At 46.8% G+C, this 16600-nt stretch overlaps 1 protein-coding gene across 1 annotated transcript; it reads right to left on the bottom strand.

The window, feature by feature from the left end:
* Positions 1–199: 199 nt before the first annotated feature.
* Positions 200–14590, bottom strand: xgb (x globin). Its single transcript, XM_056296417.1, has 5 exons — positions 14430–14590; positions 9249–9356; positions 1881–2001; positions 964–1044; positions 200–335 (listed from the first exon to the last, which is right to left on the bottom strand). The coding sequence occupies exons 1-5, from the start codon at positions 14588–14590 to the stop codon at positions 213–215; spliced, it is 594 nt and encodes a 197-aa protein (XP_056152392.1). The 3' UTR covers positions 200–212.
* Between the last annotated feature and the right edge of the window lie 2010 nt (positions 14591–16600).

The following is a 16600-nucleotide window of genomic DNA, read 5'->3' as shown; positions in this document are numbered from 1 at the left end:
TGCTCTGTTCGATCCAACAGTAAATGTTTGAGAAAAAGGTTACCTGAAGCCAGGATGGAATGGTTTCCCTCTGACTTGGCTTGACAGTGAGAGCGTTGAACATACCAATGTAGAAAATGAGAGGAAAAAAATACCCTATGTACACAGCCACATGTGACACATTTCTGCGCTACATTTGTAAAAAGTCTTGAGGTACGGCTTGGCCGGGGGTTTCATAGGGCAGTTTGCTTCTTATCTGGTCTCTCCTTTGGGGTGACCATTACATGGTGGTGGCAGTTCCGCTCTTCTCCCTGGTATCCCTGCTTCATTAGGGTGGTCACATACAGGAACATGGCCTGGAGCACAAACATGGTCAGGTGGGTTAGGAGACACTCTTGGGTTATAATGAACTGAACAATTCAGCCACTAGAGGGCTGTACAGGTGTTTTTTTTTCAGTACGAACGCATACGTGCAATGATTAATTTCCTCACAATGACAAAAGTTGCATCGTTTTGATAGTTTTATAACACGGTTGTTTATGTGTCCAAAGGCAGCACAATATCAGAACCAACTGCATGGAGCCCACAACATGATTTATTGATGCAGTATGACAGCGTGTTGTGTAATCCAAAACCTAGAAGCACCAGCATATTTTTGAGCACTGTTGCATTAATAACGAGAGACCACCATGTGACATGACATGATGTGACATGCTCCAATTTCTCGATATGTTCATTTCTGCTTCATTGAGATGTAAATTTCCACATCAGTCAAGCCCATGTTGGGCTGGGTTCCATCTTGACATGTTACGTGAAGCATTAAGAGATGGGGAGAACTTGAGCGCAGAGGCTGGTGACATGATAATGACGCACCGAGTGAGGCTATTTCATAGAGCATTCACACTGGATGGATTCCTGGAGAGGTCTCATGATTGACTCACATGGGAATGGGGTCAGGTGAAAATACTGAACCGAGACCCTTACCTTCCATGCCTCCTCCAGCTCAGGCGTCCATTTTTCTTTCAGAATAGGCTGAACAGCACAAATGAATTCAGCTCCTACATACTGAAGAACAACTCATTTTAGATGGGGAACTTGGCAATCTAATAAAGTGTGTCTAATTGTAGTGGCGACAAGCATGACTGTCATCACTGCCATGTCATTTAAATGCATGAGCAAAGTAATAAACACTACAAGTGCCAGAAATGTTGAGTGTTAAATCATGATTTTTCTCTCGATAGCCCTAACAAAGACCTACTTAGCCTAAACATGTTGCTGTTTCTATGTACCAACCAGTCAATAAGACCATTAAACAGAAGAGTTTTTCACTCATCTTCACGATTTCAGTCTTCTTTACTTTTTGGACATCATAGACTTTTGAACTGTATCTATTATTTTGTAAATGCTTTCTTCCCTTGTTCTATGAAAACCTGCATGCATTTTGTTTTCTTACTACTTTCTTACTTTATTAATCACCGTGGGGAAATTCTTTCTCTGCATTTAACCCATCATATTGCATAGGAGCAGTGGGCAGCCGCCGTGCAGCACCCGGGGACCAACTCCAGTTCGTCTTACCATGCCTCAGTCAAGGGCACAGACAGGAGCATTAACCTTAACATGCATGTCTTTTTGATGGTGGGGGAAACCGGAGCACCCGGAGAAAACCAACCGCAGACATGGGGAGAACATGCAAACTCCACACAGAGGATGACCTGGGACGACCCCAAGGTTGGACAGCCCCAGGGTTCGAATCCAGGACCTTCTTGCTATGAGGTGACAGCGCTAACCACTGGGCCACTGTGCTGCCCAAGAGATAGAAAGTGAAATATCGGCATGCTGCTATAAACATGGTTATGATCTCATCAGGCTGCAGCTCATCACTGGGACTGTCAGGGTCTTACACTGTAGTATTTAGGTGGGGCATTGTAGCGATAGTGGCTTTTCCCCAGCTCTATAGCCAGGGCTTCCAGTTGCTCCAGCTGGTCCAGTCGGGCCACGCTCTTTTCAATGAAGGACATCACACTGAAAGAGACAACAGACACACGGGGTTCAGAATCAGTTGCCTCGCTTTGTCAGGCCAATAAAACATATAAATTAGATTTATCATGTAGTAACTGTGAGCTCATATACTTTCATGATGGCCAGCGCAGCGCTCTTAACTTGTTTCAGAGTCAGTGCCATATACATGAATTACAGATGTGGCATATTTCTCCAAGCAAACGTTCACACTTTCAAAACAGTCAACACAGCCGTAAGACCCCTCGATAATTTTGCAAGACGAATGGTACGTTTCAATCTTTTTCACACAGGTTACAAAATTACGTAAACTGTTTCCCCCCCAAACACTTCACAGAAAACTCAACAGAAAGCTCAAATTTCATTTCAGTTTCACATCCTGTCATGTTCACATGATATGTGCCCCGTTACCATCAAGTTGATTTCAGTTGGGTTAATAATGCACACAGAGGAGGAAGTGCTAATTGCTAAATGGTTCACATAATAAGCAGCGATTTGCTATGCATGAAAGGAGTCTCCAGTGAAATCTCTGATGCAAGAGAAAACAATGAGCCAGACTGAGAAAGAGTTGCAGGAGGAAGAAGAGGAAACGAGTAAGAATGAGGAGTTAGGGCATCTAGGTAGTGTAGCGGTCTATTTCGTTGCCTACCAGCACGGGGATCGCCAGTTCAAATCCCCGTGTTACCTCCGGCTTGGTCGGGCGTCCCTACAGACACAACTGGCTGTGTCTGCGGGTGGGAAGCCAGATGTGGGTATGTGTCCTGGTCGCTGCACTAGCGCCTCCTCTGGTCGGTCGGCTCGACTGTTCGGGGGAAAGGGGGAACTGGGAAGAACAGCGTGATCCTCCCACAGGTTACCTCCCCCTGGCGAAACTGGGGGTGGAGCAGCAATCAGGACGGCTCGGAAGAGTGGGGTAATTGGACAGGTACAATTGGGGAGAAAAAGGGGGAAAATCCAAAAGAAAAGAAAAGAATAAGACATTAGAGTACAAGAGGAAACATAAAAAGGGGGAGAGGGGAGAGAAAGATGGCATAGCAGAAGAGGAGAGGATGGGGGTGAAGCAAGGATGTAGGAAGCCAAGAGGAAGCATAGTGGAACGAGAAAATGATGGAGAGTTCAGTCCAATATGAGCCGATCTACAGTGGCTTCAGCCGTTCTAACATCCATTGATCCATCATCCAAACCGCTTATCCTGTTCTCAGGGTCGCGGGGATGCTGGAGCCTATCCCAGCAGTAATTGGGCGGCAGGTGGGGAGACACCCTGGATAGGCCACCATGCCATCACACAGGGCCCACACACATGCACACATTCATACCTAGGGGCAATTTAGTATGGATGATTCACCTGACCTACATGTCTTTGGACTGTGGGAGGAAACTGGAGCACCCAGAGGAAACCCATGCAGACATGGGGAGAACATGCAAACTCCACACAGAGGATGACCCCCAAGGTTGGACTACCCCGGGGCTCGAACCCAGAACCTTCTTGCTGTGAGGCAACTGCGCTAACCACTGCGCCATTGTGCCGCCTTTGTTCCAACATACCGCAGAGAAAACAGGTAAGTGTGCTGTGGGCTTTGCATTTGCGAAAGTACACTATATTGTAAATAACTAGACACTGAAGTCACACAGTGCTCATGAATATCACCAGAACACTGGGGGACTTCAGGTGGACGGAAACGGCTTCTCTGAGAGCAACAAGAAATAAAAAGTGCTGTTGTAGACGTGGTCATACAGAACAAAACTATCCATCTCAGAGAAATACAACAAAGAATGATTCAGAGCAATCAACTCTTCCATGACATTCATGACTCCAGTTTGGCCACAAATGATTGTGTCCTAAAGAGGAATGCCATCTGTGATAAGCAGGTGTAGGATCTCTGATGAAGTGGAGGAGATATGATATAAGTTTGAGTAAGAGTTTGAAGAAAATGAGAGAGAGGAGGTTGGATGATGTGGGAATAGTAACCCAGGAAGTGCGGTGGATTAGCAAGGAGGAAGCAAGGGCAACTATGAAGAGGATAAGGAGTGGAAAGGTGGTTGGTCAAGATGACACACATGTGGAGGCATGGAGATGTTTAGGAGAGATGGCAGTGGGGTTTTTAACTAGATTGTTTAACACAATCTTGGAAAGTGAGAGGATGCCCGAGGAGTGGAGAAGTATACTGGTACCGATTTTCAAGAATAAGGGTGATGTGCAGAACTGTAGGAACTTCCGAGGTATAAAGTTGATCAGCCACAGCATGAAGATATGGGAAAGAGTAATAGAAGCTAGGTTAAGAGGAGAGGTGATGATTAGCAAGCAGCAGTATGGTTTCATACCACGAAAGAGCACCATAGATGTGATGTTTGCTTTGGGAATGTTGATGGAGAGGTATAGAGAAGGCCAGAAGGAGTTCCATTGTGTCTTTGTGGATTTAGGGAAAGCATACGACAGGGTGCCAAGAGAGGAGGTGTGGTATTGTATGAGGAAGTTGGGAGTGGCAGAGAAGTATGTAGGAGTGGTGCAGGATATGTATGATGGAGGTGTGACAGTGGTGAGGTGTGCGGTTGGAATGACAGATGGGTTCAAGGTGGAGGTGGGATTACATCAAGGACTGGCTTTGAGCCCTTTCTTGTTTGCAATGGTGATGGACAGGTTGACGAATGAGTTCAGGCAGGAGTCTCCATGGACTATGATGTTTGCGGATGACACTGTGATCTGTAGTGAGAGGGTGCAGGTTGAGGAGAGCCTGGAGAGGTGGAGGTATGCCCTGGAGAGAAGAGGAATGAAAATCAGTAGGTGCAAAATGGAATGAATACACATGCGTGAATGAGAGGGAGGACAGTGGGACGGTGAGGATGCAAGGAGTAGAGGTGGGGAAGGTGGATGAGTTTGAAATACTTGGGGTCAACTGTCCAAAGTAACGGGGAGTGCAGAAGAGAGGTGAAGAAGAGAGTGCAGGCAGGGTGGAGTGGGTGGAGAAGAGTGTCAGGAGTGATTTGCGACAGAAGGGTACCAGCAAGAGTTAAAGGGAAGGTTTACAAGATGGTTGTGAGACCAGCTATGTTATATGGGTTGGAGACAGTGGCACTGATGAAAAGACAGGAGGCGGAGCTGGAGGTGGCAGAGTTGAAGATGCTAAGATTTTCACTGGGAGTGATGAAGAAGGACAGGATTAGGAATGAGTATATTAGAGGGACAGCTCAGGTTGGACGGTTTGGAGACAAAGCAAGAGAGGCAAGATTGAGATGGTTTGGACATGTGTGGAGGAGAAATGCTGAGTATATTGGGAGAAGGATGCTGAACATAGAGCTGCCAGGCAAGAGGAAAAGAGGAAGGCCAAAGAGGAGGTTTATGGATGACGGAGGACATGCAGGTAGCTGCTGTGACAGAGGAAGATGCAGAAGACAGGACGAAATGGAAATGGTTGATCCGCTGTGGCGACCGCTAACAGGAGCAGCCGAAATAAGACAAAGAAGGATCCCATATGTGCTATAAAATTATTGTATTATTATTGTCATAGTTCCACAATTACCAACCATGATGGGTTTTTCTGATTTTTAAAAGGATTGCAGCGTTAGAAGATAGTCCAACCAATTATGAATTCATCTGAGTTGACGAAGTTGGCTTCAATCTGACTACACAAAGAACACGGGGGAATGTAATTGATCAGTGTGTCAACATCAATGTCCACGGTCAACATGGAGGCAACATCACCGTCTGTGCCACAATCTCAATGAAAAGGGTGGGGGCCTGCAATGTTTTCTTGCATCCATACAGTACATCCATCCATCCATTATCCAAACCGCTTATCCTGCTCTCAGGGTCGCGGGGATGCTGGAGCCTATCCCAGCAGTCACTGGGCTGCAAGCAGGGAGACACCCTGGACAGGCCGCCAGTCCATCACAGGGCTCACACAATACAGCAATTTCTTTTTCATTTCCTCACTGACACTCTCAATCCCCGAAAAGAAGAAGGCCTGGAAGGATCAAACGATGTCTGGCATTTGGGACGACGTCTGCTCCACCATTCAGCACTGGTACATGAATGGCTTCAGACCCACCGATGTTTTGCGATGGTGTTCTTCCAACTACACTGTGTCTGAATACGGCTGAAGAATTATTTTCCGCCTGGAGATGAAAGGCATACCACCGCAACCTACTTGACAAGGTAAAACCTTGGACGAGGCCCGTGGACACACAGAGGGGCTGGATACCGGATCCGGGATGTTTTTTCCCCTCGGTACATGGCTTGAGAAAACATGCAACGTGATGCTGACACAATACGCTGGCCTGAGAGAAATTACATTTACGCTGATGGATACAGGAAATTCATTGCTAATAACAGTAAACATGTCTGTGGGTACTTGTGCAAAATAAGATTTCTTGTGTTCATCAATACTCATATCGTCTTACAGTAATGCATCACACATAGACAAACATGTAAACATGTCTGAAGTACCAAAACTGACAAGCCTCCCAAATAAGAAACGGTGAAATATTGGATATTATATGATTTTTCCAAAAAAAAAATTTGGGGGGAGGATTTCCGCCCCCGCTTTTTCCCCCAATTGTATCTGGCCAGTTACCGTACTCTTCCGAGCTGTCCCAGTCACTGCTCCACCTGCTCTGCCGCTCCGGGGAGGGCTGCAGACTACCACATGCCCCCTCTGATACATGGAGTCGCCAGCCGCTTATTCTCAACTGACAGTGATGAGTTTAACCAGGGGGACGTGGGACGTAGTGCGTGGGAGGATCATGTTAACCCCCCCCCCCCCCGAACAGGCGCCACGACCGACCAGAGGAGGCACTAGTGCAGCGACCAGGACACATACCCACCTGCAGACACAGCCAGTTGTGTCTGTGGGACGCCCGACAAAGCCGGAGGTAACACGAGGATTCGAACTCACGATCCCCATGTTGGTAGGCAGCGGAATAGACCGCCATGCTACCCGGACGCCCCCTGATTTCTCAAAATTTTAATGAACAGACATAAACATTTTAACACATTATGCAAAAAAATGCCATTGAATCATCCATCCATCCATCCATCCATCCATCCATCCATCCATCCATCCATCCATCCATTATCTGAACCGCTTATCCTGCTCAGGGTCGTGGGGATGCTGGAGCCTATTCCATTGAATCAGTTAATGAAAAAAAAGATTGGGGAACTTCCTAATAAGCATATTTTACCATTAGTGTTATAGCGGGTTGATGATCTAATCAATCAATGACGTGTTTGTAGTTTTGATGATAATACTTATTTTTCATATAGATGTTATCTGAAAAACAAAGCAACACTTAATTTGGCACTTTAATTGGGCCTGTTTTGGAAAATGAGTCTGTTGTGATGACCACATTGTGTTTTGACAGCATGCATCTTAGTTTGCAGAAATGCGTCAAATCAGTAAAAGAAAACTGTAATCTCTCTCATACTTGATGCAAAATCAACTGATTGTGCAGTATTTTCTTTAGTGGAAACTGGTTTTCCACAGCTGTAGAAGCACATAGCTAAATTTTTGTCGCTTGCTGTTTTATCTGCTCAGCTCTCTGCTGTAGTGTTTGCAAGACATTTTTAGACACAACGATGGTAGTGAATGCATAACAAAAGGTGGGACATAACTGAGCTCTCTCTCTCTTTCTCTCTGTCTCTCTCTCTCGCTCTCTCTTTCTCTCTCTCTTTCAACACCTGCCTACCGCGGTGGGCAATTGCACTAATGTCCCTGTGAGTGGTTGAGGGGGCCATTTGGCCTTATCACTGAGTTTGAGAGCAGCTTGTTCATGTTGGGACATATAACACATTTTCCTGTGCATGGCTGCTCTAATGTCAGGGCCTCCACATCTTAAGGACCCCAGGTTCCGGTTCTGATTCTGATAACAGGCTCTGTTGACCTTGTACAGAGAGGAGAAGTGAGGGGCAGAACACACAGTAAAAAAAAAAAAAAAAAGAGGAAAATCTGCATCCAGGTAGCATAGTGGTCTATTCCGTTCCCTACCAACACGGGGATCGCCGGTTCGAATCTCCGTGTTACCTCCGGCTTGGTCGGTCGTCCCTACAGGCACAATTGGCTGTGTCTGCGGGTAGGAAGCCGGATGTGGGTATGTGTCCTGGTCGCTGCACTAGCGCCTCCTCTGGTCAGTTGGGGAACCTGTTCAGGGAGGAAGGGGAACTGGGGGGAATAGCGTGATCATCCCACGTGCTACGTCCCCCTGGCGAAACTCCTCACTGTCAGGTGAAAAGAAGCGGCTGGCGACTCCACATGTATCGGGGGAGGCATGTGGTAGTCTGCAGCCCTCCCCGGATTGGCAGAGGGGGTGGAGCAGTGACCGGGATGGCTCGGAAAAATAGGGTAATTGGCCAAGTACAATTGGGGAGAAAAAGGGGGGGAATCCAATCAATCAACCAATCAATCGAGTCTGTGATAGATGCTACAAGCTTTATTTTATGGGAAACTGGCAAGCAATTAAATATTGACACAATCACTTGGTACACAATGCTCATCCACTTGTTATCCCATGTTGTGTATCTCGCATTTAGTGTTTGCACTACAGCTTTATTTAGACCTATGGTGTTGTGAGTTAGCTGAAAAGTAAATATTCTGAAATAAAACACGCTACTCAGCAACAGAGATAACGTTCCTTCCAACAGTATGAAATAAACTACTTATATCCAGTGATTGTGACCACAATTCTATTCTTGCTACAAACCAAAGCCGAGGACCCTGCGCTGTGCTTATGGCTTGTCTTCTTGTGTTAAGCGGTGCAGAATGTAGTGTCTGGTACTATGCTGCTGAGCGCTACCTGTGCTATGTCAGGCTGGGTTGAAATATGCTACAGTCCTTGATGTAGTTACTGACATGCTTAAGCGCGTCCCCGCGCTTAAGCATGTCAGTTCCTTCACGCCTCAGGGCGCATACGCTTCCGATGGCCTTACGATCGCTCCATTCCACTTCTGACACCAATGTAGCGAATTCGGGGGACAACGCAACCACAGGAACTGCCGCAGCCGGGACGCGAACCTGTATCGCCCGCACCGCGGGAGACATCGCTTACCGCTCGACTAAAGGGTCAGACCCGCGAGCTAGAGGCCAGCGTGTCTTCTTATCCATGCACGTTACAGTATCGCAAGAGGAAGTAATACAGTATATTCCCGTATCGATATTCTGTCCCACCCCTACTTTATACGGTGTTGCGTCACGTCGTGCTGTGGTGTGTTGTTAATTTTTGCTGCGGTGCGTTGCAGCGCGCAACGGGAAGTGGTGACTAACCGTAAGCCGTGTGCCCTCAGCTCCCGGCTGGTCCGCAACCTCTCCAGATCCTCCACGTCTCGGAACAGGAAGAAGACGTCTTTGCATTCTGGATGGGTCTCAAACAACCTGTTACCAAGACAACCATGAGCGGACAGCCGTGAGAAGAGCTGCCTAATTACGCAGACATATTCATTACCACAGCCAAAACACACCTCCTCCGAGCGTCCTCCCAAGTTCAGTCTCACACTCGCTCCCCAAATAACAGTAGAAATCAACTACATGCATTTGACAACTTCGCAGGTCAATTTTTGTCCCGTGTCAGTATGATGAATAGACATTTCAAACGCATCCTCAATACACGATCTGTTCTCTTCTTCCTATATGGATGTTTAATGTGCCCTTTTTTCCCACCATGTGCCCTTTCTGTAACCGCGTCTCCTCATGATCGCCCCCCCCCCGGTTTTATCGCCGACAGCGGGGCATTGTAGGTTTGTGAGTCAGAGCCTGGCAATTCATGCCCCCATTTGCCGTGAGCAGGGATGAGTTGTCTTGCCTTATCAGATGCGAGCAGAGCCGAATGGAGCCTCGGCTCCTGCTGAGCTCAGGCAACACACGAGTCCCTCTATTTGATTTCAACCAAATCAACATGTAATGCAAGCCGGTATCCAATCACACCAGCATCCAGCCTCCGGGAGCATTCATGCTACCTGAGCTCATAGCTGACAGTGATGCAGATACTGCATGTTATATTGTCCTTACACTGAGATCCAGGGTCCTTTTAGATAATATACAGGGTACTTTTGACGAGTAAATAGGAGTGACAATATGCCTGAAAGTCAGGCTCAAACTAATGAAATCATGGTTCACCAGGCTACCACGACATCCTGAAGACGTTACTTCTTCATCCTTCATTTTTAACACGTGTGCCAATTAGGGAACTGTTAAAGCTGCCACGAGGAGTTTTTGGAGTCTCGCTGGTTTTGTGCCAACGCTGTGGAAAAAAGGTGTGCTGTAAACCATTTAGTCAGATATCCGAACCAGGACACAAGCATTTGGAACGATTATGATAGCCTTATTTGATTATCAAAATTAATTAGACTGATAAGTAATCAGTGGAATAAAACCTCCTTGTAGCAGCCTTAAATGACACTGGCGGCCTTGTGACACGGTTATTCATCAGCAGCTGTGCAAGCTTCAACAATAATGTAGTCTGCCCATGCAGTTGTAATCCAAGAAGCAGTGTGCTCATTAGATCAAGGCATAATCAGGCAGTATGTTGTGGATGGGACAGATCTCGCTGTGCTGTGGGATTTAAAGGGCTGCGTGCAACCCCAAGCCTGTTTGAGCCCATATGGCTCGTTGGTTCTGGCGGAACATTCCTGGTTGTCAGCGGAGAGCCCGACATTGTTTTCACATGTGAGCTATAAACCAGTGCCCTCAGACACAGCTGCATTACGTCACGGTGCCACTTCGCGTCTTGGTGGACGAATAGATAAAAGCGACGACGTGAGTTGTGAGAGGCGTGACGTCAAACGGGACGGGACGCCCTTAACGGCAGCTATTGATGACGTCAGCGGCGGATGTGCGCTCTCGCCTCGACGAGAAAATGGTCGTAAAAACACATTCATTTGAAAGCGAAAACAACGCCGTTCCGCAGGCTCTGGAGGTTTAAGCCATTGCCCCCAAGGCAACTTAACTTTGGAGCATCCCCACTATGCAACTTCAGCGTTATCTTTCCTTCGTCGGTTGTTCAAACATGTTTTCAGGCTTTCATGCGGTCTGTTTTTGACCTGCAGGGTTTTTCATATTTGCCTGGCTATGCTTTGTAACTCTATTTTAAACAGCTGTCCTGTCTTTACTCGACTGCTCCTGCTTAACTTGTCGAGTTCAGTTACATTTATCTTCGTTGCATGTCTGGTGTAAGTGGCCGTTTAACATCTGGGAACAGCTTAAAAATTCAACCCCACAAAAGTCCGTGACTGGTCCCTACACACACGAATTTGTGTCGCTCTTGTGTGTGCAGGCCTAAGTAATTAGCTTTGCTGACACTAATTATAATCACAAAGAGAGGGCTGGCCACATCTTAGAACGTAATACGAAATATAAAATGGGTAAGCTCCACCCCCCCCCCCGCGCCTCTTTTTCTCCCCAATTCTGTCCGGCCAATTACCCCAGTCTTCCGAGCCGTCGTGATTTCTAAATACAATAGTCCCGATCTCTGGTCCACCCCCTCTGCCGATCCGGGGAGGGCTGCAGACTACCACATGTCTCCTCCGATACATGTGGTCGCCAGCCGCTTCTTTTCACCTGACAGTGAGGAGTTTCGCCAGGGGGACGTAGTGCATTGCTGTAGAAAGTGCTATATATATTATTATATATATATTATTATTATTATCATTATTATCACGCTAATCCCCCCAGTTCCCCCTCCTCCCTGAACAGGCGCCCCGACCGACCAGAGGAGGCGCTAGTGCACTGACCAGGACACATACCCACATCCGGCTTCCCACCTGCAGACACGACCAATTGAGTCTGTAGCGACGCCCGACCAAGCCGGAGGTAACACACTGACATTTTACCACACATCGAACTTTACACAACACAAAACAGTACAAAACAACACGACATGACACGACACACGTCCTCAGGGGCGCGCGACCAAGCCGGGTCATTAACGTCTCCTATCTGTGTTGCACGTCTGGTATAAGTGGCCGTTTAACATCTGCTAACAGCTTAAAAATGCAGCTCTACAAAGGTCTATAATTGGTTCCTACTTTAAATACAAACAAAAAAACAACAAAACAAACGAATCTGTGTTGCTCTTGTGTGTGCAGGCCTAAGTAATTAACTTTGTTGACACTAATTGTAATCACAAAGAGAGGGCTGTTCATATATTAGACCAGAATACGACATGTAAAATGGGTACGCATTTTTTAAACAAAGCCTCGCACAGGAGCAACACAGAGGCCCAGTGGAGCATTGATTCCTTACTACAAAATAAAAAAACGAATGGACGCCAGTTTGAATGTAGTTCCGGCAGGCTGGATGTGTAATGCCACGCTACGTTTTGCTGAAAAACAATATGAGCCAGTCTTTGGCTGAATAGGCCTTATTTTAGAGGAAAGCTGAAACAGGACTCCACCTGGGCCAAATGAATGTGTAATGTAACCCCCCTCCCCCTCGCCCCCTCCTCTTCACTGATGAAAGCAAAGAGGAAACTGTGACCTCTGAACTCCCATCGCCACCATAAACACACACAAAACCAGCACGGAGAGACAGCATGGCACTCTGCTCCACTGTGTATGCACCTCCCGAGGACAAAAGCAGACATGCAAGCATCCATAATATTTGCATATTGCACCGAGCGAGTGGAATTTTAATTGCTCGCTCAATGGGTTTTCTCCATTTCCGGCACTTAAAAAAGAGCTCTCTATGGAACTGAGTGGTACAATTTAGGGATGCACCGAAATATTTTTTTCCTGGCCAATATATAGGATGAAAGTCTCAATACTAAATTACTACTACTAATTGATGCTACTAAATTACTGGGGGGAGGGTCTTAAATTGCACTATTGAAGATTCTTGTTGGAGCCTTTTTCAATAGGGTATTACTCAAGATTACTCGTGTATTTGCATTTATTTATTTTTTTAGGTCTGCAGCCACCAGTGGGGTTGGAGTCAGGCGGATGTTGGCAGGGGGAAGGCGGAGGTGGCGCCACATGTCATGCTCCCAGGTGGTGATTTCACTTTATGGTGAGGTTCTTTGACACTTCACGCCCTTCTTGACGTTTTGAAAGAAAAGCATTTTCAAACTGGTACTTTTGCTGTCTTATTGGTAAACATGAAATGGCTGTATACTGCTGGCATTAGGCCCATCAGCTGTCGTGTACACACGGCGTGTCTTAGAGAGATGCATGTTGTACACGTTGTGTGATGTACACTAAGCAGGATGTGGAAAAAGCCAAGGATAATCATCAACACATTCACGTTTGACAGAATAATTAGGAAGAAAAAGAATTGCAATATTTATGATTATTATTAGCCAGAATGTTCGACGTATTCATCAGCTGGTTGCTGAAAGTGCCCATATTGGCCAATACTGAGAGATAGCAATAATTTCTGTGCGCCTCCAGTACGCTTGGTTTTGTTTCGGTGTCAAGAAAGTTATGATAGAAGATAGAGCATCCTTCAGTAGACATCACTTCAGTCATGAAACAGAAGCCTTGGCAGCCTGGGGGGGGGGGGGAGACATGAGGTGGTCCTTGTCCACCGGAGACCCCCTGCGCTTCCAGCCTAACAGACTGAGGTCGATCTGGATCACCCCCAGAGACATGGCCCCGACTCAGCTCCAAGCCATCTCCAGTGCCCGGGTGTCTCTCCCCCCTCGATCAACTAGCAGCACAATGCTTCTCTCTATTCACCAAACCGCCACCACAGCATCAACGTATCCTTGGTATTTGTTTATTTCGGTCCACAGGCGAAAGATGCTACAGGAGGCTGGCAGTCACTGTCATTGATTAGGCATATGTCTTTTCTTTATTGCTGATTGCCTCTACGCTTCATGCTGTGAACAGCCCCAAGGTGCATGTTGCATTATGTAATGCTGTTAAGATGTGATGTGACGTGACGTGATGAGAGAGAGCGCGCGCGCGAGAGAGAGCTATCTCCCTCACAGTTATTAAGGAAAAACTGGTTGAGCAGACAAAGGGATGGGCTCGTATGAAGCAGACGACTACCATGAAGTCAGCCAGCGTGCCTCTGCAGACTACCTAACAATGTTATGCCTATCAATGCCTTTGCTGTTACATCAGCACGGTGACGTGATTTCATAGTTAAACACAGTTAAACTGTCCCAATGGATATTTGGAGTCTGACGTTGCAACGGAAAAGTAATTATTTTCCCCACCGCGTTTCAAGGTCAAGGGTATGAGAAAGTCTACTTGCTGGATGATGAGGAAAGACGTCAGTGTTGACAGTCTTATTGCATGAGCATCGCTCTGCACATTCCCCTCATTAGATTCAGTACAGCCGGCTGTTTCGTGTACTGTCTCATGTATTACACATGTTAACATCATTTTCCTTGAATGTTTGCCTGAGGCGTTTTATTTTGTACACTTGATTTTTTTTGGCTTATTCTACCTATCATGCAATGCTTATTGTAGAAATTTAGAAGAGGGGGAAAAATGTCGAGCACCTCACCTGACGAACATAATGATCCCAACTTTGGCAATATCATCCCGGATAACTTTCCACGACTTTTTGATCATCTGGATCTGATGCTCGCTGGGATGGGAGGCGGCAGCCTCCGCGCCCCCCTCTCCACCTGGTTTCGGTGTCAGACCTGATATTGCACAGCCCATTCTTGATGCACGCCGGGACCTCAGTGGTGAACTGGCGTCAGAAACATGTAAAACATGCAAGAGTCCGCCGAACTGGTGTTGGAGAGGCGACGCGGTGTCCCTGGCATATGTTGCAGGTGCACGGTGCCGTCACACGCAGCGCACTCCGCTCCGCGGCTCGCAGGCATGGAAGAGATTCAGAGCGCGCGACGAGCGCGTCGTGCCGCGCCGGCCACGGCTGCGCAATGACACGCGATAACCTGGGATGCATGGGGCGGGCCTGTACGGCTGGTTTCAAATAGATAAACACAAGTGCATGCTGCCATCCGCAACGACCCCCCCCTCTCCCCCACAGACGCACAAGAACCATTTGAATCCGATGTGAATGAAGGACCCGCTTCTCTGTGCCCATCCGGTGTCCCTGCAATGATAATACAGCAACGTTGTTGAGGAGGGAATCTGTGGAGTCCTTTTCCCTGCACTCCTTCCTTGTAACTATACTGTCATTTGCACATTGGCGTCTCATTTTGTGTTTGATTGGACGTGCCAGGAGTAATAAAGTGCTTTATCGGGCGGACTGAATGGTTTTTTTGTTTTTGTTTTTTTTATGTGACGTCGAAGAGCAGATTTGCGAAATCTCATTAAAATACACACCAAATAAAGCGCGTGGACGGCTACCCACCCTACATGTTTTGGGACAATGACGTCAGTAGCGACTAATAGACTTGCGCTCGACTACTTTGATGGCGTAGGTTAAAGTCAAGTCTATAGCCCTAAATCCCTTTTTGGAAAAAAGCAACAAAGCCATTAAGCTGTACGAGGATATTTTCAAAGCGGAATGATGTCACTTGTCCCCCCCCCCGTCTTTATTTTCGTTCTTTCTGTTTGTTTGTATGAGTTGTTTTCTCATTTTCATAATCCCTAGCAGATTTGTTTTGTAATTATTATTTATTCAAAGTCCTTTCTCACGGTACCATTTTGTGGAGTACATGTCTGCTATATTTGTACATTTCAATATTTTGCATAAAGTTTATTAAAATATATATATTTTTAAAAATCCCTATTTGGCGAAGGGCCCTGTGATGGCCTGGCGGCCTGTCCAGGGTGTCTCCCCGCCTGGCGCCCAATGACTTCTGGGATAGGCTCCAGCATCCTCGCCACCCCTGAGAGCAGGATAAGTGGTTTGGATAATGGATGGATATTTGGCGAAGGGTAAAACAAGACTAGGTTAAAACCTAGTGGCTGGACCGTGACTACATTTAAAAAGCGACTATTTTGACATCGGTTCTGTGAACAGCAGCTATACTGGACAGCAGTATTTATACAGTTAAATAGCGCCAATTCATTTCTTTTATATATATATATTAAATGATTACCTGCCTGCAATATCTGCTGCCATGATCACTGGGAAGTCTGGGAGTGACATCCCTTATGAATGCGCTTCAGTTACCTCTAACTCTCTGAAGACACTAACCATTTTCACTCTAAATGCATGTGGCTACTAGCGCTGGTGTTTGTTATTCGGAGTTTTATTTTTATTTTTTTGCAATGAGGCGTCTCAGTAGTATCCACCAGCAGCAATATATTGTAACGATCACGGATGAATAGGCTCGGTGGCCCTTGGCTAACGGGTCAGACCCTTTAGTCGAGCGGTTAGCGATGTCTCCCGCGGTGCGGGAGGTACGAGTTCGCGTCCCGGCTGCGGCAGTTCCTGTGGTTTCCCCCCGCCCGAATTCGCAACAATATTATGTTCGATAGCATACGAACCGCTGCGCTGACTCACGGCAAACAGGGAAACTCACTTCCGCGTTTACCAGTGACGTCATTGGTCGGCAGACCAATCGTGTAACTTCAATGATGTCGGTGGTCGCCGCTAGCTGGAACTCGGCCGTCCGACCAATCGTGAAACTCCATCACTCACTCAGCGTACTCACGGACTACCGCATGTGTAGTGCTGGCCATAAATGGTAGTCGTGCACCCCCAATGTAACATACCGGTCGGTGAATTTTGTATTTTCTTATTTTTTTTGC

The sequence above is a fragment of the Lampris incognitus genome, chromosome 16 (genome assembly GCF_029633865.1).
Source record: "Lampris incognitus isolate fLamInc1 chromosome 16, fLamInc1.hap2, whole genome shotgun sequence".
In the NCBI taxonomy this organism is placed as follows: Eukaryota; Metazoa; Chordata; class Actinopteri; order Lampriformes; family Lampridae; genus Lampris; species Lampris incognitus.
This window is presented reverse-complemented; position numbering and strand designations above follow the sequence as displayed.